Source organism: Lagopus leucura, unplaced genomic scaffold, assembly GCF_019238085.1.
Source record: "Lagopus leucura isolate 7727_CA_CO unplaced genomic scaffold, USGS_WTPT01 Super-Scaffold_1, whole genome shotgun sequence".
Classification (NCBI taxonomy): domain Eukaryota; kingdom Metazoa; phylum Chordata; class Aves; order Galliformes; family Phasianidae; genus Lagopus; species Lagopus leucura.
Window position 1 is genome coordinate 27,600,864 of NW_024962250.1, and position 24,569 is coordinate 27,625,432.

Sequence of the window (24,569 nt, forward strand, 5' to 3'; positions counted from 1 at the left end):
ACTTATCTCCAATAAAGAACAAAACACACTAATGTAATTTTAGAACAAGCCCTAGAAACCTCGAAGCCATGGAAGATTTTCACTACAGTTCAACAGACCTCCTAGTATTTAAGAACCAAAGCCTCTTACATCCCCCCTCTGGAGATTTTCTTCTTCTCTCCAAAGGACCTTAATGAAGAACTCTGAAGTTCTTCAATACTTTTGCTTGGTTTTATATTTCCCTCCTCAAACTCTTTTATCTTACTGTATAAATGAAGCTGATTTACAGCACCCTGAAACAAATGGTCTCACCATGCTTTATTTATTGGCATTTATAAAGCCTCCTGGAAGAGAAACACATGCGTATTAAGTTCGTTATAATTGAAGAAAAAAAAAAAATTACACTGAAGTTAAGATCTGCTTAGTTAGTGTATTCCATTTGTAATATGTAACATACATGATTTTTTAAAACATTTATTTGTGCTTTGATTCACCTGAAGGCAATTTTATTCTGAAGCAATTGAGCATCTTCAAATGAACATGATTACAAGAACAAGGAAGACTGCATAGAAGACATCCAATATCACTTTTCTTTATATTTGCTACAGAAAAAATATTACCTATTCCAGTCCAGTAGTTTAAATAAAGATGTACATGTGAGGTACCAAACTGAAATGTTAATGTTTCCAGAAGAGGTAATTTTAAATTCTCATTTCATTTATTACGTAATGCATAATTTACTTTGGTACACTATCTGTGGCTGCCACTCTGTCAGAAGTCAGACTGCCATTAGACCTTGTCTATTAAGGGAGTAAAAAATGTAAAATAAAAATCCAATATGGTCACTGGAGAAAAGGGACTCAAGTTCTCAGGGTGAGTACAGTAATTAAATAAACTTTGCTAGATTTCAATGCAACAAAAGAAATTCACTACTTGACCTCTACATAAATAAACACAAAGATTTCTTGCATTATTTTGGTTGATTCTGTACAAGTTTCTTTGATTAATTTTATTTAAATATAACTCTTACAATTTAATCCAGGATCTTAATGAAAATGAGAAGCAAAGTTTGACAGTTCTAATATAGAACCTGCACAACAGTTATCTTTCAACACTGACTAAACAATGGCATATAGAAAAAGGTTTAGAAATTACACACTTTAAAATGAAGATGTTTTATCGTGATTAACTGTTGTTACAAGATGAATTTTTCCCTTTAGTGTGCAATATCATTCCTTACTTGCCAACAATGTGTACAAATCATCGCAGCAAAATTTACAGAAAAATTGACTTTGGCCTCGGTCTTACAAAGACCTATTTACACATTTGGGATAAGTAAGCATGTTCTTCCCTTTGAATTCTGTACATATATTAAAGCTTTAAGCCTATATTGGAATCTACAAAATACAGCAAGATAAAAAGTTTGTCAAATATACATCTTAGACCATTACAATACAGCATCTTTACATACACGAACTTATCTTTTGCTCAGTTATCCACTCTTCATCACATGCGCACCTCTAAAAAATGGAGCACTGCCACAGTTAACTCCTTGGTGCTGATGGGCTTGACTGCTGAAAGCAATTGTTAGGTGGGGGAAGAAGAATCAAATCCATGTGCAAAAGAGATTGATATGCCTTAAAGTGCCCCCCAAAATGAATAATCCTGTAAATAAAGAGATACATGTCTTAATACAACTAAGCATAATGAGTTCCCTTTGGGAAAAGTACAGCTACTCAATAATCACTCTCCCATTTACTCAATTTTTTACTCTTCGGAGTTCATATCATTAATTCAACACCTCACATAAGTTCAGTTTTGGCTAAGTGTTTCTATTAATTTATTTTTAAATTTTGGTTCTTAAAGTTCTGCTGCCAACAGCAGATCACTTTCATGGAAAAAAGGACCTCGACACCAAAGAATTAATGCTGTATATGCATAACTGAAAGGACTCGAGTAAAAATAGTGTTTAGAAGTCCTTCAAACTGTCTTGTGACAATCTAGCAACAAAATCTAACCTATGTCCCAAATGAATACTTGCTACAAAGAAGGCAACTCTGCATGCAATCATTCAAATTTACATTAGTTTGTAATTAAAACAAAAACAAGATACAATTGCAAACAAGTATACAACTTTATACAGAAGGCCTCACTGTGGTAAATTATATATAGCATAGTGTTCTTATTTTCCTTAAAGTGCTATCAACACCATATTGGTTCAAGGTCACCTATTGTTTTAGGAGGTCTTTTAGTACAGCACCAGCACTGGCATCAGGGGACACTGGCAGTGGTGTAAAAGTAGGCAAAGCATCTGAAATAGGTTTCATAAGTAGATGCCCAGAAGTAGAAGCAGGTGTTATGAGAGGCACTGCTGCAGATCGAGGTGCCAGAAATGGATTTGCATCTGGTCTTCTGCTGATTCCTGAGACTCCAGAATCTGAAATGTAAAACAAACAAAAATCTCCACTGTGTTGGAAAGTTTTTGTAAGTCTATCCAATTTTTGAGCATTTGCCCTAAAACAAATTTTACAACTGCATATTACTTTCCCAATATGAAAATTTCATCTGCTTGCCATGGACTACAGATACTCTCATAGACTTATTTCTATCTTCTCTCATCTTGAATGTTACCTGCCCCAATGCTTCTTTTGTTCAACAATTCCTGTGTCTACACTAAAAGTCACCAGTTAAAAATCATGGCACTTCCAGAACATGCCCAACCATATTGTGCTTGTTAGCATGGAATTCAGTAGAAACTCATGATATGCAATAAAATCCACACATTTTTGTGACACGGAACATAAACACCCTATGCAAAGGTTCACTTCACCTGTGCAATCAAACACAAAGTATCTGTCACACTGACTCCAGCACTATGCAAAGACATAAGGGTCCATACACATGCACTATCACACAGCACTCAGGTAAGGCTTCCTACCCTAGCTGTATTGGGGCAGCTGCCCCAAGGTCAGCTTCAAGAGAACTCATGTAAATAAAGATCACGGACAGTGAGTCACAACTGAGTCTTGAGTCCTCAATGTCAGCACACTGGTCGAGTTATTAAAAATAAATAAATTATTTGTAGTGAATAAATTTCTTCTCAGCATAATTTCAAATTTTCTTTAATTGTTACCTGGTATTTGACTGCTGCTTGGAGTACTGCTAGCTTTACCAGTTCCTGCTGCTCCTAAAGGTTTCATATCATGAACAGAAAGCTTGGGCGGAGGAAGGCTTGGGCAAGACTCTGTTTCAAGGAATTTCACAAACAGTTCTGAAAAAGACTACAAAAAGCTACTTGTTATGAAATCTTACATGCTTTTCAAAGGAGCATCAGTAAATTAAAAATAAATAAATATATATATTTTTAAAAAGCAGCTGTCAGCAAGCTCTGAAGTACTCTGTACTGGTACTTAAATGTTCTACTTAATGAGCAACAATGTAATTTATTTTCAAAACAAAATATTTGTTGTCTCAGTGAGCAACATTTATGTAAAACTGATGAATTTTAAAGATAACACATGCACTTCCACCATGGTCCTATTATTGATTTTAGCAAATAGTTTCAAGAAACCTATGCTGCTACAGAAATCTCAAGTACTTGCTGCCTGCATTATTTCAGTGGGCAAAATAAATAAGTAAAATTCCCTATGCTTCAAGATAATGTAAAGGAGTTATTTCTGAACAAAACTGTCAAACTCAATGAATAACAACAAAAAAAGAAGTTAATCCAATCTGCTCAATCTCGAATGTTTAATCTTGAATGTATTATTAAATGGTCTGCAAAATGGAAAGTTCCACAGAATAACTGCTCCCATGAACCACACCATGAAAACTGTTGCTTCACAGTATTTGGAAGCTTAAACTATCAACTTTATATGCTGTACATAAGAGACACTAACTGAAGCAGCTAAGACTTACAAGTAAAATTTAAAGGACAGATGGGAATCACTGTCATGAAAATATGGTATTACGATCTTTTTTTTTTTAATTGCAGACATTCAGACTCCCACATGTATTTAACCTCTGATGCTGTCAGTTTGTAGTATCAAGTCCATACTGGAAGAAGTCAGTGGTTTCAGCAGCCAGTGGAACAGTAAGCAGTTTTGTATTAGCCCAACACTTACAATTATGCAACTGTCTTCAATACCTATATATTTATTTAGTCAGAAGGGAACAATTCCTGGGAGCACATCCCCAAAACAAAATATGCCACAGCAGCTGCACAGAACATATAAATAATGTAAGATAAAGTAGAATTGAAAAATTGAGCTCCATATACTTATGAACCAAACATAAACACTAATATGCAACTGTTCCAGTTCTTCCACTCAAAATACATGATTAATTCTTACACTATTAAAACCAGTCTGGTGAGTTGGTCGTAAAGGTGTGCTCGGGACACTCTTTGATCCTGTTCCTCCACCAAGCCAGCCCGTCACCCATCTTGTAACTCCTCTTTGGTCTTCAGAGAGTAACTATAAGGTTTAAAAAAAAGTTAGGAAGCAAAATAAAGCAGCAGATGAAAAACCTGCACCACTGTGCTCACTGTATCACTGTAAGTCATATGGGAATTCCACAAAATCCACAAACAGGTAACTTTAATTGCTACCAACCATAACTGCCAGGACAATCACATTTATTTTAGCATCAAGTCATTCTATTTTCAGATACTGCAAATGAATTAGAATCATAGAATTACCTGATCAAGTTCCTCCTTTTTCATACCCAAGATACTTCCCATTAACCTTAACACTTCATTACGTTTATTTTTTGGAGTATGAAAATGTCCAATGAAGAGATTCCTCATCAGGAGCCTGCAGAACAAAGACTATTACACTGTCTGCTCCTAGATAACAGGTGACAGGGAAATTCCAATGCATTTATTCCTTATACTTTTGCCTAACCAACATTAACCCAAATAAACAATCCATTAAAGGAACTAAAAGGGAATGCCATGAATTTCCTTCCCCTCTAAGTTAAAACACTTCTTAAACAATGAGCTGTGATTTGGACAGTATTGTAAGTATTGTATGCAGTAACATGAAACTGAATTGTACGTTACCAACTTTTGATGCAAGTGACACAATGCAGGAAAATATTATTCCCAGATCTTGACCCAAGAGAACCTTTAAACTGTCCCAAACCTAAGGAATGAGCAGGGGAACCCATTTGCCTATCCTGGTTTCAGTTCTAACACAGAGAGAGATTATGATGATGACTCAGAAAGAGATCAAATCTGAACAGCAGCCAGCTGATGCCATTCAAACCTAAGATGCATCATAAAAATTGATCACTAAGAACTTTTTTCCCCCATTTTCATAACTCACACTAGTGAAGTGTAATACTACTTAAACATATAATCCAAATTTTGATACAGATTGGTTTTAATCAATTCTAACATTTACAATCACTAATTGAGAAATGTCAAAATAATCAAAGTATAATTTCAAGATTACGTAGAGAAGCTCAGTTCTGCACTACTCTTGCAACTCTTAGTAACACACCTGTTCATTGCAAAGAAGAGTAAAGAATGAAGATGCACACCAATATAAAGACTTACTTGTCCACTTTTCCTTCTGTGCTGTTGATGAGATTCATCAGTTTATTTTGTACATCTTCTAACATTTCTCTTCTGATCTCACCTATAAAACGTTATATCAAAGCAAATAAAAATCCCAGACTTTGTTTCAAAGTGTTATTAGTAATACGCGTCTTTTAAAATAAAGACAAGCTAATATATATATATATATATATATATATATATATATTTACTTAGAACAGTGTCAGCACAATTTCTTACAAAAAGTGTCAACTTAGTGATTATTACTTGAATTCATAAGCTAGAATTTTCAGAACAATACCTAAAGCTAAAGTACAGAAACACAGGATGTCAGAGAACTGCTGAAGATCTGATGAACTGCTCAGTTCCATCTGGATTGTACAGAACTGGAAAGAAGTTCTTTATCATGTTCTCATCAGGTCTTTGGAGCTCAATATATTTAAATAATATTCACTCTCGTCCAATAATTACATAGCATAGATTTTGCTACAATTCTAAAATTTCAGCAAATTATTTGTTAACTTAAATTCAGAATACACCTGATTACCCCATCCAGGAGCTCTGGCTTACTCTGATCTTTCACAAATTAAAGCTCACCACCATAAAGAAAAAGAATTTCCAGAAGGTTTTACCAGCTAAAATACTTTACAGCCTTCTGAGTAAGGATACAAGGACACAGTGACAAAAAAACTCATATCCCCAAATACATGACACTTGCATCAAATTACAAACACTAACAAACTGTTTTCTGAGAAGAAAACGAACAGCTACAAGATACAAAGAATTAACTGAAGGTAAGTTTAAGAACAGCAAAAACAGAATTTGTCACCAAACCTTGGTTCTGCCAGATGCTATGTTTAAATTTACTTTTTTCCTAATAAAAGCACAAGTCTTAATAGCACACACAAGCCAAACAACATAATATAGATCCTCAATATAAAGACAATTGCTACCCTGAAGTTACAGAAGTTTTTTCTCCCCTCTCTCTGTAAGGCTGAATTCTTCAGATGTTTTCAAACTCTATGGAAAAACTCCCAACCAATATAAACTTCCTCTTATTTTAATATTTCTTGAGCTCATGTTAATTTTTTTTTTTTTTTTGGTAAATATTTGTAGGAATGACTCGGTATCTTGAAATTCTTTGAAATAATCACATTTTTCTTGTAAGAAGATGGAAATGAGGGAAGAAGAAAAAGTGACTTGTAGGAAGTTTTATAATTCCTGAATCATTTGAGATGCATAAAAATTTTCCATTCTGGTTTCCATGTGACTTTCAGTCTTTAATAAATGCAAGTCACTACATGGTTCTCTATTTAACAGCAGTGCCTCCCTGAGAACCTGTGAGAGTTCTGGTGCATCTACATAGAGAGCTAGGCTGTGACATGTGTCCTGTTCAAATACTCCACAACTTTTCATAAACACTTCCCCAATATGACTTTTGGAAGGTAAAGAGTAGAACAAACTAATTAGTGTCATGCTGGGAACATTACTTAAAATTATGCTTCTTTGCAAGCGTGGTTAAACAGGACCCCCAAATTTGAATGAAACTGCAGGTGAACCATGGAAGCTGAGTGGTTATTTAGGTTTCCACAGAATAAAAGAGAATTTTAAAATGTTAAACTACCAATTTTGATTAAAAAAAGAGAAACAACATCTGAAAATAGGGTTTAAGTTTGTTTCACGATGTTGAAAGATGTTTTGCTCTACTTGGCGAGATACCAGCAAGCTTCCTTTTTACTTTTTTAAAACAAACCAATTAACAGTTTTTGAAGTGAAATGTTACTTCTGTTTTCTATTTTTTCCTGAGAAAATTTTTATAACAGAGAATCAACTTTTAAGGACAGCTACATGGCTACATTCATTCACAGTGATTACAGCTCTACCCTTGGACATGTTTTTAAATGGAATATTTCCTTCTAAAATGGAACCTTATAGTTGAAAAGGACTTAAGCATGTACTCCGTGTGCATGAAAAGACTGAATAATAAAGAAGACCTGAGCCAAAATTCAGCATGGACTGCTGTAAACCAGACATTTACAGCAGTCTCTAATAATTTGTTAACCATTTATGGCAATCCCAAAAACTGCATCTGGTACATCTTATACTTTTCCATTAAAATCACTTCTCCTGCCAAAAAAAATCCATAAAGAAATCCATCAAAGGATTTGGCCAACAAAACCGTGTCTGGGAATGTATTTGGCTAGTTTTCAATAAGACATTATATGTTTTCTTGTATAAACAGAAAAAATGGAATGGTCTCTTTTTCAGTAAAAATAATGATTTATTCTACAACAATATTGAAGTGCTTCTTATAAAACAATTTCTTTCAATTTTTAACAAGTAAATTGCTTGCCACTACGGCCGGTTTGATAAAACACTGAGACCCAGTTTTCTCTCACGGTTCAAACCCATTAACACATTATCTCTTACGCTTTCAGGAAGCTTAGCTATCAAATTAACCAGTAGCATAAGAGCTCTCCAAATAATAGCGCCAAATTTGCCTATGTTAAAGTTATTTTCAATCCAGAGTCTTTGAACATTTCCACTGTGATGACTCTTGTAAGAGAGAGATGATAAAGAACAGCCGATTAAAAACAAAATCTACTGAATTAATAGTAGATTGATGCAGAGTGAAACTTGATTCAGTTTGTAAAGTTCATATGTGAACTCAAAACAATACTATGGTGCCCACTGGGACGTCAAACTGCACTTATGGATAAAATACATTTAAATAATGTGTAGTTATGAAAAAGCTGCAGCTTTTTTGAGTTCCTTCTGAAAATGCAAGGGCTTTTTAATGGCTATTCACACTAATTGTAAGATCACAAACAAGTCTATGTTAAGAAAATATTTTATATTCCAAGAGGAAAACAAATCACAATTTAAGAATGAATAGCAAAAATTAGTTCAATATGGTCAGAGCTAAAAGTGTTACCACTGCATTCAGCAGAGATGATTTTGCAGGCACCTTCCTATAGCAACCCTTAACTAGAAGACTTCACCCCCAGATTTCCCAAAGATATTGAGGGGGGGAAAAAAAAAATCAGAAGGTCTGAGACCACAGAATGTGAGCAAGTCTCTGCCCTTCAAACTCTCCTTTGAGAGCCCCCTTGGAGGGCTCCTCTTGCTGCATATTTATCGCACATATACACCTGAAAGTCAGACTGCAACAAAGGATGTGGCAGTAACAGCAAAATATGGTAATACACAGAAAAAAAAGGAAAGAAAAAGCAGAACTCAGCTGGAAAACAGAAGAGAAAAAGACAAATAACACAAATAACAGTGACTGAAGAAAAAGATGTTAATACTCCCTCAATAGTTGGTACTGTTAAACACTCATGTGAGAACTGTCACGCAGCTAGACAGACCATTTCCCCTTGTGGCTCAAGGAAACACTGAAGAAAAAATTACGTGCCAGGGCTGAGATTTAAGGACAGAAATCCAACAAAATTACTATTAGTTCTAAGTTCTGCTTTACTTAATGATACAACTCCTTTCTCATGAAAGCTGATATTAATGAAGAAAAAACACCACAGTGATCTGATGTTATTCATATAGTTATTGCATCATCTCTAATTGAGTCTGAGCTTGTAAAATCTTACTGATGTCTGGCATTCAAATACATTATACAGAAACCACTTAGTTTTTTCTATTTGATTAAAGTTTGAGACCATAAAGCAGAAATTCATAAAAATGGTACTAGTTTTTCCTACACTGTATTCTGCCTGTTTAGGCTTTCCTATACAGCTTTAATGCTAGAAGTGCTTACAAAGAGAAGGCTATGTACCTACCACAGATTTTACATTCCAGCGAGGAGAGAAAATACCCATTTCCATGCCATTCACAGACACAGAATCATTTATGTTGGAAGGGACCTCCTTAGGTTACCCAGTCCAACCCCCTCAGTTCAAGAAGGCTCAGCTAGAGCAGGGTGTCCTGAACTGTGCGCAGACAGGTTCTGAGTATCTCCATGGATGGACACACCTCTCTGAGCAAACTATTCTTTTGACCACACTCACTGTAAATACTCCTCCTTTTCAAAATCGTTTCTCCAGGCAAACTCTTCTTACCATTTAGCCAATTTTTGTCTTCAAATCCAAAGTAACAAAGGTTGTAAAATGTCAAAGTATTTAATCAGAGAACAGTATGAAAAGCATATTTCTAAACAAGAGCAATCCAGAAGCTTATCTGAAAGGAGATAAAAAAATTCAAACTAAAGACATGCATAAGGCCTTTTGCATAATTTCTCTAGTCTTATTCCTGTACAAGAGCAGTTCCCTCTACATCTCTTACCAATAGCATATCCTTCACCTCACAGCAACTTTGTCTGTGAAATATGGTAGTTAATTTGAAAAAAATGTGACAGCATCTGGTATTTCACAAACTTTTTAAGAGACAGAACTAAAGCTGATTCAAGGGCTTTGGTATCTAAAGAAGAAAAAAAAAGAATAACTTGAAGGCATTTCTTAGAGAAAGACAGCTAACAGAAGGTACACAATTTTAAAAATGTTTAGTAATTTAGAAATATTTAATTGGTGAAAAATATCTTACCTTCTCTTTTAAGCTCTTCAATCTGCTCCTCTTTAACATCAAGTTGCTCAGTAAGCCTTGATGCTGCATCCAGTGCAGCATTCGCCTCTTCTAAATTTTCCTAAAGAGAAGGTAGGAAAAGGACAAAAAGGGAAGCACAAGAGTTCACTTACAATTATGCTAATGCAACACAGATCAAACATAGCAAAAATCTGTACTTTATAATAACTTGGTTGGAAACATTCCCAGCATGATATGTTGCTGGCCTTTCAGTCCCAGCATGGCCCCATCCCTGATCTGAAGAAGAAAGAAGAATTATCTAACTTGATCTAGAATCATAGAATCCTTAGAGATGGAAGGGACTCTGAAGGCTATCTAGTCCAAGTCCCCTGCAATGACCAGGGACACCATAGCTAGATCAGGCTGCCCAGAGCCCAACCCAGCCTCACCGTGACAGTTTCCAAGGATGATGCATCAACCACACCACTGGGCAATTTGTTCCAGTGCCTCACCACCCTTACTGTAAAATTTTTTTTCCTTATATCTAACCTGAATCTACCCTCTTTGAGTTTGAAACCACTTCCCCTTGTTCTATCACCACCAACCCTGCTAAAGAGTCCGCCCACTTCTTTCCTGTAGCTCCCCTTTAGATGCTGAAAGGCTACTATCAGGTCACCCCGCAGCCTTCTCTCCTCCAGACTGAAGAGCCCCAGCTCTCTCAATCTGTACTTACACAGGCTACTCTTATACAGTAACAGACAATTAACACTTCACACAGCAGTTAAAGGAAAAAAAAAAAAAAAAAATCTATCAGTAATTAGCATGGAACTTCATTGGGTTCAACTTCATTATTCAGTCTACCTGTAGTGAAGCAACTTTTTCTTCTAAGTTTTGGGCTTTTTTTTTCCATTCTGCAGTCTCTTTTTGGTGTTTTTCCAGCTCTGCTGAATACATGGCTTTCTCTTCTAATGAGTTAAAAACACAAAAAGAAAAAAAGTATTCATATACATAATTCTCTTTTTTGAGATACACAATTGCAAAATCTCAGCATTATCACATCTGGCATTCGTGAGGTAGAATTCTAATTTCTTAAGTTGCATAATGGCTACCAGTTTCCACATCTCTTAAAAGATGAAAGATTTTAAAATTCAAGCTATCAAAATGAAAATCAAGTCACCATGTATTTCAAAAGCACCAAAACATGGTGGTTATCTCATTTGAAGAATGCTTGCTGTGACTGATATTTCTCGACAAAACTTACCCTGTTGGAATTGCTCTAGTACCATCTGCAGGTTGGTCAGTGACAATGCATACTGTTTCACTTGGTCCTGTGAGATGGCGAGCTGTAGCACTGTTTCATCTCTCTGCTTGGAAACCAGGTTTAATTGATCTTGCAAGGATTCAACCTGCAGATTAGCCTGATGACTTAAATGAGCATGAAATAAATTATTTAAGACAACGAAAAAAAATCATCACAGAGAAAATTAAACTACAACAAAAGGAAGACATTCCCTCCCCATCCCCAGAATTCCTCTTAAAAACAAACAAAAAAAATCTCCTAACAACACATTTTAAATAAGCCTGCTAATACCATTTTTGCAAGAACTTTTTGTTTGAAGTTTTGCCGTGCTTCAATTACTAAATGAATCAACAAGCCCTTCTAACAACTTTTAGCGTTAAAGGCAATCACAAATAACTTGGTATAGCCAGCTCCATACTGACCACTGAGTATCCATTTAATTTTCCATTATGCAGAAATTTTATGAACCTGATAACCAAGGCACCCCCTAACATAGGCTCATGTCAGGTACAAAAATAGGCTGTACTTCTTGAAAGACATTTGACATGTTCCTGCAAAAAACTAAAAAATATTCTACCAGTTTTTACACAGCCTTCTCTCAACTCTTCAAACTTCTGACTGGTTTCCGCAACAAATTCTGCTCAACTCAGAAATCTCTTTGCTGAGAATGTTACGAGCAAACTTTATCTTTGACACTTAAGGAAGCAGAAAAGACTGCAGCTACATATATATTTTTTGATTAATACTCTTGTTCTTCTGGGCAACTGCAGCGAAATGAAATCTTTTGCTTGAAGTAACAAACATGCCTATATTAAAGACAAGCCTTGAGTAATTTTCATTTTCTGATTTTCATTATTCTGAATGAAAACTGTAACTATAATTAAAACAATATATAAATGCTTACAGCACTGTACACCCTTCTATGCTAAAGTATGAAGATGTGCACTCATCTTGAAACCAATATGAGTATCACAAGCACACCTGTTTTGAACTGTGTTCTTTCCAAGTGAATGAAACCTTGATTTTAAAGGCAATTAAGAATCTTTCACCCTGCCACATACAATTAAATTGATGGGTTGAGGAATTGTCTTTGTTTCCAGTTCTAATCAGTCAAAGATCTGAGATATTTATAGCTAGCAAAAGGACAAAATTTAGCTCATTACAGTTGTCAAGGTTATTTCATATTGCCTCTCTGATTCAGGATCAGAGACTAATTAATATTTTTTTTTGTTTTCTCAAGCACCTAGCACACTTCAGAATGCTAATTCAATAAAATGAAGTCATCAATATCCTCCAGCTAAGCGTAATATTCATAGACAATGGCATTGCTGGATAAATGAAAAGATTACCTGGCATTCTCCACTGCAGTAGATGAAGACACGAGTTTTTCTTCCAAAACTGAAACTTTTTTTCTTAGCTTGGTCTCTCTGTCTTCTGCAGCCAAGGCTTCTCGTGTATAGGAGTCCTCCATTTCTATAAGGTGGTTACGCAGCCTCTCCAGTTCCTGATTTAAGCGCTGCTCCTTCTCATGCAAATGCTGTATCTGTGTAGAACACAACTTAAGTTGCTTGTATCATCAGCTTTCATAGAGGAAAGTAACCAAAGAAAATGTACTTTAAAGCATAGTGCTTGTGTAATGATTTTGAGTGCTTTTACAAGTTATTACTAACAACAATTATGCAGAAAATATTATAGATGTAATTTCTTATTCTTTATTTCTTGCAACTATAAGTTATGTGGTAGCATACCTCATTCTGTAGGGCACTGCTCTCCATTTGCTTCTGTTTGAGTGCAACCATAACTTGGTCTCTCTCTTGCTGAAAAGTAGCAGCCTTTTCCTGCATCGATTTAACCTCATTGAGCAGTTGATTCAATTCCCCCGTTTTGCCCTGTGGAAGACACAAAAAAGCTTTTCAAACACAGCAGTTATACTAAAGGAAATTAGCCTTGATAAATGTAAAGACAATACTAACATAACAAGAAAATGGGCAAGACACACATGGCCCTTCAGCACAGGAACACTTTCAGGGAAAACATATTCTGAAGTTTTTCCACTCATCACTAAAAGACAAAATACAAGTTATTCCTAAAGGACACTACACACTCGCTGTTTTAATTAACTGCTGTGAGTAGATACCCTTTAAAGAAACTTTTTGTTTCTTCAGAAAAGATTCTCACTCATTAATTACTTCCACAGTAATTAATAAGCTACTGCAACCTTTCTCTGAAAATACACTGAGAAAAAAATATTTAATTTTCCATATGTCAAAATTTGGGGGAAAAACCTTTTTTTTTTTTTTTTTTTTCCTCCAGTGCAGCTTCTCCAGCTATAAAAAGATGTGTGAAGTCATTTATCTCCTAGAGATGCTGTGAAGCAACCACACTGGAGTGACTGACACTTGAAGGAAGAACATTGAGAAATTAGTTCTCCTTGTCACCTTTGCAAATTTTATAAAATAAAAACAACATAGAGTAGTTAATGCAGAACAGGCAAAACCAAAATACTGAGCAGCTCTTCATTAAATATTTTCCAAATGAATGAAAAATGTGGTTTATGGATATAAAATTAACAGTTAAAATTGCAAGCCATTCATCCATTGATTTTTCATTTTTTACTCTGTAATACGATGCAGTGAGGAGTCACCAATTTCAGGCAAACACATGATGTGTACATGTACATGAAAATACATTACCATGCCACTTATTTCAGAAGATAATAAACATGAACGTACATACCTGTTCTTTCTCTTTCAATAGCTTCTCAAAAGCGAGAGCTTTTTCCTTCATTGAGTGGGACTCAAACTCTTTCTCTTTCAGCATCATTGAAAATTGCATATTAGTTTCCTGAAGTGCTCGGAATTCTGTTTCTTTTTCTCTACACCTTACAACTATTTTTTCATTTTCTTCTTTCAGTTTTCGAATATCCATTTCTAATATTAAATTCCTTTCTTTGAGATTAGTCACAGCTTGTTTTAAAAGTTCATTTTCATTTTCTTTGTTACTAAGATTTTCACTCACAGAAAGTAACTGATCACTTTTTGATTTAATCAGTATGTCTTTTTCTCTAAGAGATTTCTGTAAGACATCATGTTTTTCTCTTATCTGCCTCATCTCTGAATCAGTCTCTTCTTGACTCCTCCTTTCAAACTCTGATGCTGTAGCCACAGAATCGGATAATCGTTGATTGTTTTCCTGAAGAGTCCTAATAGTTGCATCTTTTTCTTGCAGCTTTTTTTTCAGCTGTTCCAATTCCTTCTGAAGGAGTTTAGATTCATCACTGAGTACTTCAGGAGTGCTGCTTTGCACGACTGAAGGCTGTGAAATGATGGAAGCCATTGTCACAGATGGTGTTACCAAATCAAGTTTACCCAGGAGAAGATCTTTGGTATTATGAAGCTGTCCTATGGTGTGCTGAACTTGTGCTAATTCTTGACTAAAACTTCTTAATTTTTTCTCATTTTGTTCATAACTCTGAATCAAGCCATTATAATCTACCTGCAATTTTGAATTGCTATCACTTTCAACTGAAATCTGTGCTTGAAGCTTTTGTAGCTCTTCTTGGAGATGAGCTGACTCATGCTGCATGTTCTGAACTGTGGTTATTACTTGTTGCTTCCACTCTTCCATCTTCTTTACTTGCTGTTTTAATTTATCACGTTCTTGTAAAAGTTCCTCAAACTGGTTACTGTTAACACCTCCTGAGCCATTATCAGTACCCGTACTGGATGTCTGCAAGACAGTCAATAAGGTTTGGCATTTCTGACTTAGAGCATCTATTTCAATATCTTTTTCTCGAATGATACGGGATAAATTTTGAATAGTTTCTCTAAACATATCTTGACTGCTATTTTCAAATCTATTAGATAATTTTTGGTTCTCTTCTTGCAACCTTACCAAAGCTGCTTCTTTAGCAGCCACCATATCCATGATCTTATGGTACTCTGTTTTTAACTGACTGTTCTCTCTTGTCTTTTCACTTAGAACTGCTAGTACTTGTTCTCTTTCCATGACATAAGCTTGTAGCTGCTGCTGAAGACCAAGGACATCCTGCCGATAGGAAGCTGAGGAAACTCTAGCACTGAGAGCTTGTATTTCTAAGTCTTTCTCTTGAATGATTCGAGTAAGTTTGCCAACTTCATCTTTAGACAACTGATCGATTTGTTGACTTAGGGAAACATTCTTTTCATTTAGAAGCTTAATCTCCATCTCCCTTTCCTTGATACCTTTTACTAGTCTTTCAATTTCAGCTTTAGATAAGTCATGTTTTTCATTCCCATTTTCTCCATTAAGTGTCTGAACTTTTGTTTCCTGAAAAAGATCAGTGGAATCATTCTGAATAACCTGTCTCTCTTTGTGCAACTGAGTTTTAATTTGCTCAATTGTTTTCTGCAAATTTTTAATTTCCTCATCTTTCTCTAAAGAAAGTCTTTCGTGTGTAACATTCATTTGTTCACACTGAAATTTAGACTCATCTATTTCCTTTCTTTGCTCCTGCAAGGACTGCTGAAGTTGTACTGTTTTTTGATTCTGGTCTTCTATTGTTTTTTTGTGAACTTCTATTTCTTCTTCAAGATTATTCTTTATCACTTTCAATTGTGTCACTTCACTTTCAAGTTCAATAATAATATCTAGAGTTTTAGGCTCAACCACAGGAGTTGCTCGACTTTGCTGATCCTTAAAACGTTCAATTTCTTCCTTCAAATGATTGTTTTCTTCCTTCATTATAGCAAGACTTTTGTCTTTCTCCTCTAAGTTCTGTTTTAAGACATCCTGCTTTCTTGAAACTTCCCTATGTTCCTCAAGTTCCTGCTTCACCTGCGAGGCTTGATTTTTAAGTCTTTCAATAAATTCCTCCTTTTCTTTTATAAGTTCAGTCAACTGCTTTTGTCCCCCTAAGCTAGTAGTTAACATCTCTTTTGTTTCTTGATGGTCAACTTCCATCTGCTCCATGCTCCTTTTGAGTTCCGCAATCTTAAAATCTTTCTCCTGATTGAGTTTAACCAGACGCTCATGTTCAAGCTGCAATGCAGTGGTATCCATACTACGGGCATTTGATAGCTCCTCAATAGTTTGCTCATACTTGTGTGCTTGTTCAAAAAGTTGTTTTTCAGCCTGGCTTAATTCTGTTTCTAAATGCCTTTTTTCCAATTTCAAAGCTTCCACAACTGTGTCTTTCTCTAAGCAAACTTTATTCTTCTCAGAAATTGTATCATTTAACTCCTGTTTTAGTTCTTCAAAGGCTGCTATTAGCTTTCCATTTTCTGTTTTGAGATCAGACACAGATTTCTCTAAGTCTTCATTTAGTTGCTTATTTTCCAGTTGTTTATTCTGTAGTTTCACAATTTCTGCTTCTCTTTCTTTCAGAATCAGATCTTGACTACTGTGGCTAGATGCCTGCTCAATATTTTCTGTTAATTTGCTCAAGGACAGAGAAAGTTCCTCCTCTCTTTCTTTCAGTCTTTGTTGCAATTCTCTAATTTCTCTTTTATTATGCAAGTTACAGTCCTGGGCCTTCTTCAACTGCTCCTGAAGGTTTCTAACGCTATCTTGAAGTTGTTGCTTACTTATATGCAAATCATTAAGTGCATACGAGCATTGGCTTAGTTTTTCTTTCTGAGTATCTAACTCCTTAATAGTTTCCATCTTCTCCATTTCTAATTTTGCTACTTTCTTTCTTTCAACATCTATGTCAAATTTCAGCTGTTTGGTGATGCCATCAGTTTCTATGTGTTGTCTTGACAGCTTCTCTTTCAGCGTAATCATATGCTGAAATGAAGATAAACAAGAATTTGTTAGAAAAGAAGGAGAATCAGCAGAAGTATGTATTTGATTTTCATCGTCTGAACAATTAAAAACTTGCCTGAAAACAAAAATGTTTTCTACTTAAAAAAACTGAGCTAACAAGTAGTATCAAGTAGTCAACGCTAAATGACTAATTGTTATTTACACAGGAGAAGAGGCTGACTGTCACCTCGCTACAACCACCTTTCAGGGAGTTGTAGAGAACAGTAAGGTCTCCCCTGAGCCTTCTCTACTCCAGACTAAACAATCCCTGTTCCCTCAGCTTCTCCTGCTAAGAGTTGGGCTCCAGGCCCCTTCGCAGCTTTGCTGCCCTTCTCTGGACATGCGCCAAGGCCTTGATGTGTTTCTTGTACAGAGAGGCCTAAAATTAAACACAGTTCTGAAGATGCAGCCCCTCAAATGATGACTGGTCTTAATGGTCAGTATAACAAGACAGTGACATAAAAGTATAATTTTAATTTCATTATATATAACATGACCTTGGCTCCACAAACATCCATATTATGAAGAAGTTGTGATACAGCAGATTAACTGGTCAACAAAATGAAAAACAATGGAAGGAAGACAAAAAGCTTTTAAAAACCATTCATCTTAATTAAACTGTCATAAGAAAGAATTAAAGTATTAATAGGATAAAAACCTCTGAACTACATACAAACAAAAACTATGTGGTGTTTATGTGGACTTTAGAAAGTGATATGCATTATGGGCAGCAGACGTGTCATATTTCTTTGTCTGCAACAAGCAAGTTTCTTACACTTTAGGATTTCACATCAAGATGGTGAAACACTGGCCCCAATATCCCCATCTATTTATTTGCCCCAGGGATAACTTATCTACATACAAAGATCATCTTAAAAGATAAACACACACAAATATAAACATACATTTTTGAAATTCAACAAATAATTTCAATGTTTGTTACCTGAGTAGCTTCTTGATTCTGCTTGTCTAGTTCTTCCAATTCTGCTATTAATGTTTCTCTTTCAGCATTACTTTCATTTAATTCATGTTCTTTCCTTTCCAAATCTTGCTTTAACTGTCTTAATTCTGAATTCTGATCCTCAGTATATGCAGAAATAATATTCTCATTTTTACATTGTGCATTTAGAAGTTCCTTCTCAAGTTCCTCCTTAAGTCAAACAAACAAATCTACGTATTAGCCTCTCTTGATGAAACTTGTACTGCCCCACTGTGAAATGCCTTCTTTTACTCAAAAACAAAAGCAGAGCACACATTTTTATGTTAACATCTCTGAGTCTATATGAATATTATCCCAATTAGAAATTCTTTATTATGAAGTATTCATCTTTAACATTCATATATACACTTTTTTTTTTTCATGATTACTTCTTTCATGATGCTCGTTAGTGTAATTTACAAACTTCTTCATAAAAAGTCATGGCCTGACAATCACAGTTACATCCACTACTGAAGTATGGATCCACAGCTGGGATAGACTATTACATCTTCCAGAGACATTTTAAACATACAGAATGCACAGCATGAAAGGAGTCAAGGGCAATGAAAAACATCCTTACAAAAACTGCTATGGGAAGTCTTTAATTGATGCAACATACGAAAGATCCTACTTGAAAAAATTTCTGGATACAAAATAAACTAAGTCATATCTCTCAAGTGTGAATTTATGAAGGACTTGCTGGAATGTTGAAAAAAATTAAAAAGATACATTAAATTCATCAGTAAGATAAAATGTGATGTTAGAGCACAACATGGAAGAAAAAGCTATTTTAGAACAATGTTGTCAAAACTATTCTGAATATACCAATACTTACCACTGTGTAGAAAAAATATGTAAACAATACAGATCAGAAATCTAACATACATACCTTTTCATTCCTAAGTTTAAGATTTTCTTCTTTAAGAACTTGGAGATCTAATGTAAATGCCTGAACATCTTCTGCCATACAAACAGGATTGTCAGCCTACAAAAACAGTAGTGAAATACTTAAGGTAAGAATCCAGAGCATTTAAAAACCATCATCTGTATTAACTCTTTACCAATAAATATCAGTGGAGGAACATGGAAGAATAAAAACCTGATATGAATACAGTTTTATATTGTCTAAAGTACTGTTTTTCCAGTAATTTAAAGGGAAGTTTATGTACAATACTTTAAGAACATATATTACAGTAGCCTAAGTAAAGAGGGCTAAGTGGAACTGTACTTGTTTTCTTCAAGAGAGTACACTGTGGAGTATAACAAAGTGGAATGTATTGCTCCCTTGACTTCCACATGTAATTATAAAAACAATTTAAAACTACTTCCTTGACTACAAAGTTATTTATACACAGTGTGAATGCTGCAAGAATGGATACTACTAAGAACAGGTATTTTCCACAAGTTACTGTTGTTGCTGCTTTTTGTTAGCTTAATTCAGAAATTGCCTTACCTGACTTAAACTTGAAAGCCTTGCTATTTCTCTTTCTGCTTCTATAATGGAAAAAGAAACATATTTTTACTACTTCCAAAAAAAAAAAAAAAATATATCAAACCAAATCATCCTCCTACCTTGCCCAGCAGAATTCTACTCTAAGAAAATCATAGCATCTCATATAGCATTTCATAGCATTGTAATGAGATACTTTTTTTTTTTTTTTTAAAGGAATGAAAGGCACATATTAGAAAGTAGAAGTTCCCTTTTACAACTGAATGCACAGAAGGCCAAATTTGACACCACGTTGTATCCCAGAAAAAGTGTACTTTTACAATAAAACTTCTATCCAGGTTTATTTCAAAGGAAAAAAACCTATTGAACAGTTGACACACAGTTGATACACTACTGGTATCAGAACTTCTACATTTATCATTCCAGGCCTAACAACATTCTCTGCTCTTATCTCAGTGAACAATCCTTATTTAAAGCAGCTTTTAAAGGTACATAGTTGAATATTCAGTTCCAAATTCTTAAAATACAGTGGCCTTCCAGTGCCTAAAGGAGGCCTAATGGAAAGCTTGAGAGAGACTCCTTATCAGAGAGCGTAGCAATAGAACAAGAGGGAGTCATTTTAATCTAAAAGAGGGGAGATTTAGACCAGACATTACAAGAGAATTTTTTGATATGACAGTGGTGAGGCAGTAGAACAGACTGCCCAGAGAAGCTGTGGGTACTCCGTCCCCGGATGTGTTTGAGGCCAGGTTAGATGGGACCCTGGGCAACCTGATCTGGTAGGAGGTGTCCATGCTCAAGACAGGACGTTGGAACTAAACGATCTTTTAACACCCCTTCCAATATAAACTGCTCTATCATTCTATAAGAGTAAATTCTAAGCAATAAAGTTGAAAATATGTGACAACATATTATTAAAAATCAAAAACAGTAAAATAAACCCACATCATCTTTGTACCTAACAGTGCTTGTTGCAGACTGACAACATCTTCTGGTAGCGGTGTCTTGGATTGAGACTTCTCCTGTTCTTTCAAGAGAGCACCTTGCTCTGCAACAGAACTTTGAAGCATACTGAAGTCAGATTTTAGACTTTCAAGTTCCTGGGTTAGTTGGATTTTTTCTACCTTTAACAGTTCTTGCTCTTTCAGAAGAATTTTGTTTTCTTCTTTGGTAGAAGATAACTTCTGATTTAATTTTCTTATTTCATCCTCTAGGTCCTTTATCATTTGCAAGTTGTCCGCTTTCCCTCCTTCTAGATTCTGAGCAGTCTTTTCCTGTTCACTAATTTGAGAATCAACCATGGCATCAGTGCTTATACCATCTAAAAAGCAAAACAGATCAAGTTTGCAATACTAACCAAAGCCAGCACGGTAGATCTTTTGTTTAAAAGTCTCTTTCATCCCTTCTCCTGACAGAAGGATAATCTAAAACAAAAACATGTCAATCAACAGAAAACTAAAATAAACAGAATCAAGTTGAAGCACTGTCATGCATATGACTGATTTGATAAACAGTTTTTCAAATACTTGGATCTCCTTGGCTCTAATGAGTTTTAAAAAGTGTTGCAAGACACACATTGTTCAAGATTTCATTAACACATCATTCTTGACCAGGAAGAGTGGGAAATATGAAAGAAGCCAATTTATCAGGACACAATCTGTCTGTTTTCTAAGATTAATTTATCAAAACTCATCCAATTCAGTCTCATGCAAAAAAACTCTTTATAACTTAATGTTGAAGAGTTGCTGAATGGCTCTCACAGAGTACAATACTTTGTATATGCAACACATTTTTGCTAGTAAACCTTAATGACAGAATTACATTTCGTGAGTTTATAAGTGGCTGCAAAAAGTATAAATTACTTGATAACCTCATTTGCCAAATGGTGCGCCAAGTTTTTCATCTAAAGACCTCATTTTCCAGACATGTTTTTACAGATCCACATATTAGTACTACATAGTTCTGCATAATCCTAATAAGGCAATTTCCACATAAGTTATAGAGTATAAAAAAGCAGAATAAAATAATGTACAGAAGAAAAATGGAAACATACTGTCTGAGAACTCAAGTGTAAGCTCAGACAGCTTTCCTCTCTCCCCAGTCTATATTACATTCTCAAACAGAACCAACTAAATATCAGATACACTCTAAAATTATTTGAAAGCTGAGAGCAGCATTTGTTTTACAGACAACTTGTAAAGAACAGATGTGATTCCTGCCTTTAACTTTAATAAATGTGCCCTACTGGTATGTGTAAGTGCAGCATACATAAAAGACAGATAACATTTTATGAGTCATCTGATTTTGAGAAATACGTTACCTGTGCTGCCTTGAAAGTTATGAGCCTGAAAAAATATTTTCTCTCTTTATTGATATCTCTTACAAAAACCAGAACTTATAATCTTCAGAAGCCGGAGTTTTAACAAGTTAAACAAAGGCTTACAAGTAGATCTTAAATACTTATGCAACGAAGCTCCTAGAGGAGATTCCCACTGACACAACTTCTCATGGAATATGAAGAACCTTCAAGATACAATGAAGGCTCCTTCTGATAACTACTGAGCTTCCTCTACAATCTATTCACACTATAGACACACGTGTGGTTCTTACAGCAACCTCAAAGTTTCAATCTAGAAACCCAAACAGCACATAGTACTTCTCACTATTTTTGTGCTGAGATTTTCTAACCTTGCTATAATTCAGATCCAACCCAACACAGTGAATAAAAGGTAAGAGAACAGGTGCCTTCCTTAAACGTGAAACTGAATTAAAGTTGAAATTCAAATTCCTAAATCTGATCTGCCTCCTATTTATTACACTGTGCATAACGTAACATTTACGCTTTAACCACAATTCACTACATATTAAATCAGAAAGGAACCTCAGCAATAAGCATGCAGTTAAGACCTTGCTGTAACTGATTCTCAAGTTCTTCAATCCGCTCTTCATATTCACTTAGCTCTTCTCGATGTCGACGACTTATCTCTACCAACTTTTGCCTGTGTGCATCTTGCAACACCGAAAGTTCATGTTGATGTTCATCTATTTCTCGACTTAAGTTCTGTTTGAGCTCCTAAAAACATTGTTAGAGAAACAGAATGGTAAAGTACAGCACAGAGACTTAAGAAAGAACACAAAAGAAACAACATTTTTCCTTCGTAAAAATCAAAGGATTTATTAAAGAAAAGGTCAAAGTTTTTTTTTTAACATTTAAAAAGACATTCCCTTGAATATACAGATTTACACAGACAGTATGCTATACAAATAATAAAAATACAAAAAAAATACATTTAATAGTAGAGTGAATAAAGATTACAACTGTTTCCAAAGGAAGTGGTTATATTAGGATATCTCTAATAACTTTCAGGAATTCATCTGAATTTGTATCATGCACTTTCAATGAAAAAAAAGGGCAAGATGAGAACAGAAAAAAAACCTTACTTTGCAGATCTAAATTCATTCTTAAGTCTACAACAGCTTCTGAAAGTGATTTGTCCTCATAAATGCTGATGGCATTCTTTTAAGCTTAGGAGCTAAGTTTATCAAATTACAGAAACACCCCCACATTCTCAGAATGCTAGGCTGTTCTGAAATCTAGCACATTACATTCAATAGCACATACAATTACATTACATGTCCAGGTGCATTTAACATTATTCACATCATGTGACAATATACAAAACCATGAAGAATAAAGTACAAGCTAGGACAAGTTTGTCAAAGTTGTCATCTTACCTTAATGATATTTTGCAGTTTGCATATTTCGCTTTGTTCAGCATCATTTGCTCCTTGCACTTTGGAAGACTGAAAAAAGAAATATCACACCTCCAAGTGGAAATTGTGATAAATACATATATTCTTCAATTAATTGTTTCCTTTTTTTTGGCAATCAAAGGTAGAAAACAACAAAGGTAACATGAAGCTTCTAATCTTCAAATTTAGAGTCATTTCCCTTGGAAGAAGGGTATTTTAATTAAAAAAAAAAAAAAAAAACTTCAATTCTCCACTGACTTTTTTTGTTGGTTTTTTTTTACATGCAAACGTGTAACAGCAGGAGGGGGGGACATTATTGCACCTGGTAAAGAAACAGGGTTGCCTAATTTTACTTCAGTATTTCCATATAAAGAAAGAAATACCTCTGAAATTGGGCTACAGCTTGAGGAATGACAATTCATGCCAACAACAGCCTGAAAGACTATGTTCTTTCTTGTCTCAGCAGATCATAAATTACAACTGACATACCAAGTACTAGCAGAAAAGTAGGTGAAAACAGTACACAATATCCCACTATCACTTTTGATAGTATTTTGTTGTCAGAAAGTAGTGTAGACTAAAACATCATTAAGCTGCACCTTCCATCACATCAAGTAAAATTCGTAGAAATAACAACATGAATATTAAAGATCCATTCCAAAAATAGCCAATACGATGCAAACAGTATTTTGGACGGGAGACAGAAGAGAAATCACTCACCTGTGCAATCTGCTTCCAGTGGTCAACCTCAGACTCAAGTCTAGAAACTTCATTGGACAATCTGTTTATTTCTTGTTGAGACCAGATTATATCCCCAAAATCCATGTCATCGCCTTCAAAACCTGAGGAATGTCTAACCACAGGAACAAAGGAGGCTGATGTAGTGGCTGGTTGTGAAACACCACCTCCTAACTGTGCTGACTGAGCAGCGGTCTGAAGTTTCTGCAACTGCTCCTGTAAAGCATTCTGTCGAGCTTTTAGATGGCTGATTTCCACCTGAACATACAGAATATACGGCACCGTTTCAGTAAGAATACCAAAATATGCTCCATTTGTACTTTCACAAAAGAACAATGAAATACAACTCCCTCCCAGCATAAAACAGTGGTCGTTTCCACTAGAAAGTAAAGAATAAAAATTCTAAACACTTCTGAATGAGAAAAGCAGTCACAGTTACAAGGAATCTCATACAAGACTCACACTAAAAATGTTAATACTCTTCTGGTTAAGTATT

General features: G+C 35.1%; 1 protein-coding gene across 2 annotated transcripts in view; it reads right to left on the reverse strand.

Moving 5' to 3' along the window:
* Positions 1-280: 280 nt before the first annotated feature.
* TRIP11 (thyroid hormone receptor interactor 11) overlaps positions 281-24,569 on the reverse strand; it is a 28,880-nt gene continuing 4,591 nt past the window's right edge. Inside the window, exons 4-21 of one of the 2 annotated variants that reach the window (XM_042864373.1) lie at positions 24,056-24,331; positions 23,318-23,386; positions 22,490-22,655; positions 20,541-20,903; positions 19,586-19,626; positions 19,022-19,117; positions 18,097-18,303; positions 14,106-17,135; positions 13,118-13,258; positions 12,719-12,912; positions 11,331-11,494; positions 10,931-11,034; positions 10,091-10,190; positions 5,540-5,621; positions 4,679-4,793; positions 4,332-4,454; positions 3,113-3,260; positions 281-2,416 (exon numbers count right to left, since the gene is read on the reverse strand). In XM_042864373.1, coding sequence (XP_042720307.1) covers positions 2,208-2,416; positions 3,113-3,260; positions 4,332-4,454; positions 4,679-4,793; positions 5,540-5,621; positions 10,091-10,190; positions 10,931-11,034; positions 11,331-11,494; positions 12,719-12,912; positions 13,118-13,258; positions 14,106-17,135; positions 18,097-18,303; positions 19,022-19,117; positions 19,586-19,626; positions 20,541-20,903; positions 22,490-22,655; positions 23,318-23,386; positions 24,056-24,331 — 5,628 coding nt within the window. In that variant the 3' untranslated portion in view covers positions 281-2,207. Of the gene's footprint in view, positions 2,417-3,112; positions 3,261-4,331; positions 4,455-4,678; positions 4,794-5,539; positions 5,622-10,090; positions 10,191-10,930; positions 11,035-11,330; positions 11,495-12,718; positions 12,913-13,117; positions 13,259-14,105; positions 17,136-18,096; positions 18,304-19,021; positions 19,118-19,585; positions 19,627-20,540; positions 20,904-22,463; positions 22,656-23,317; positions 23,387-24,055; positions 24,332-24,569 lie in introns of those variants that run through there. The other variant, XM_042864383.1, reaches the window with a different exon arrangement.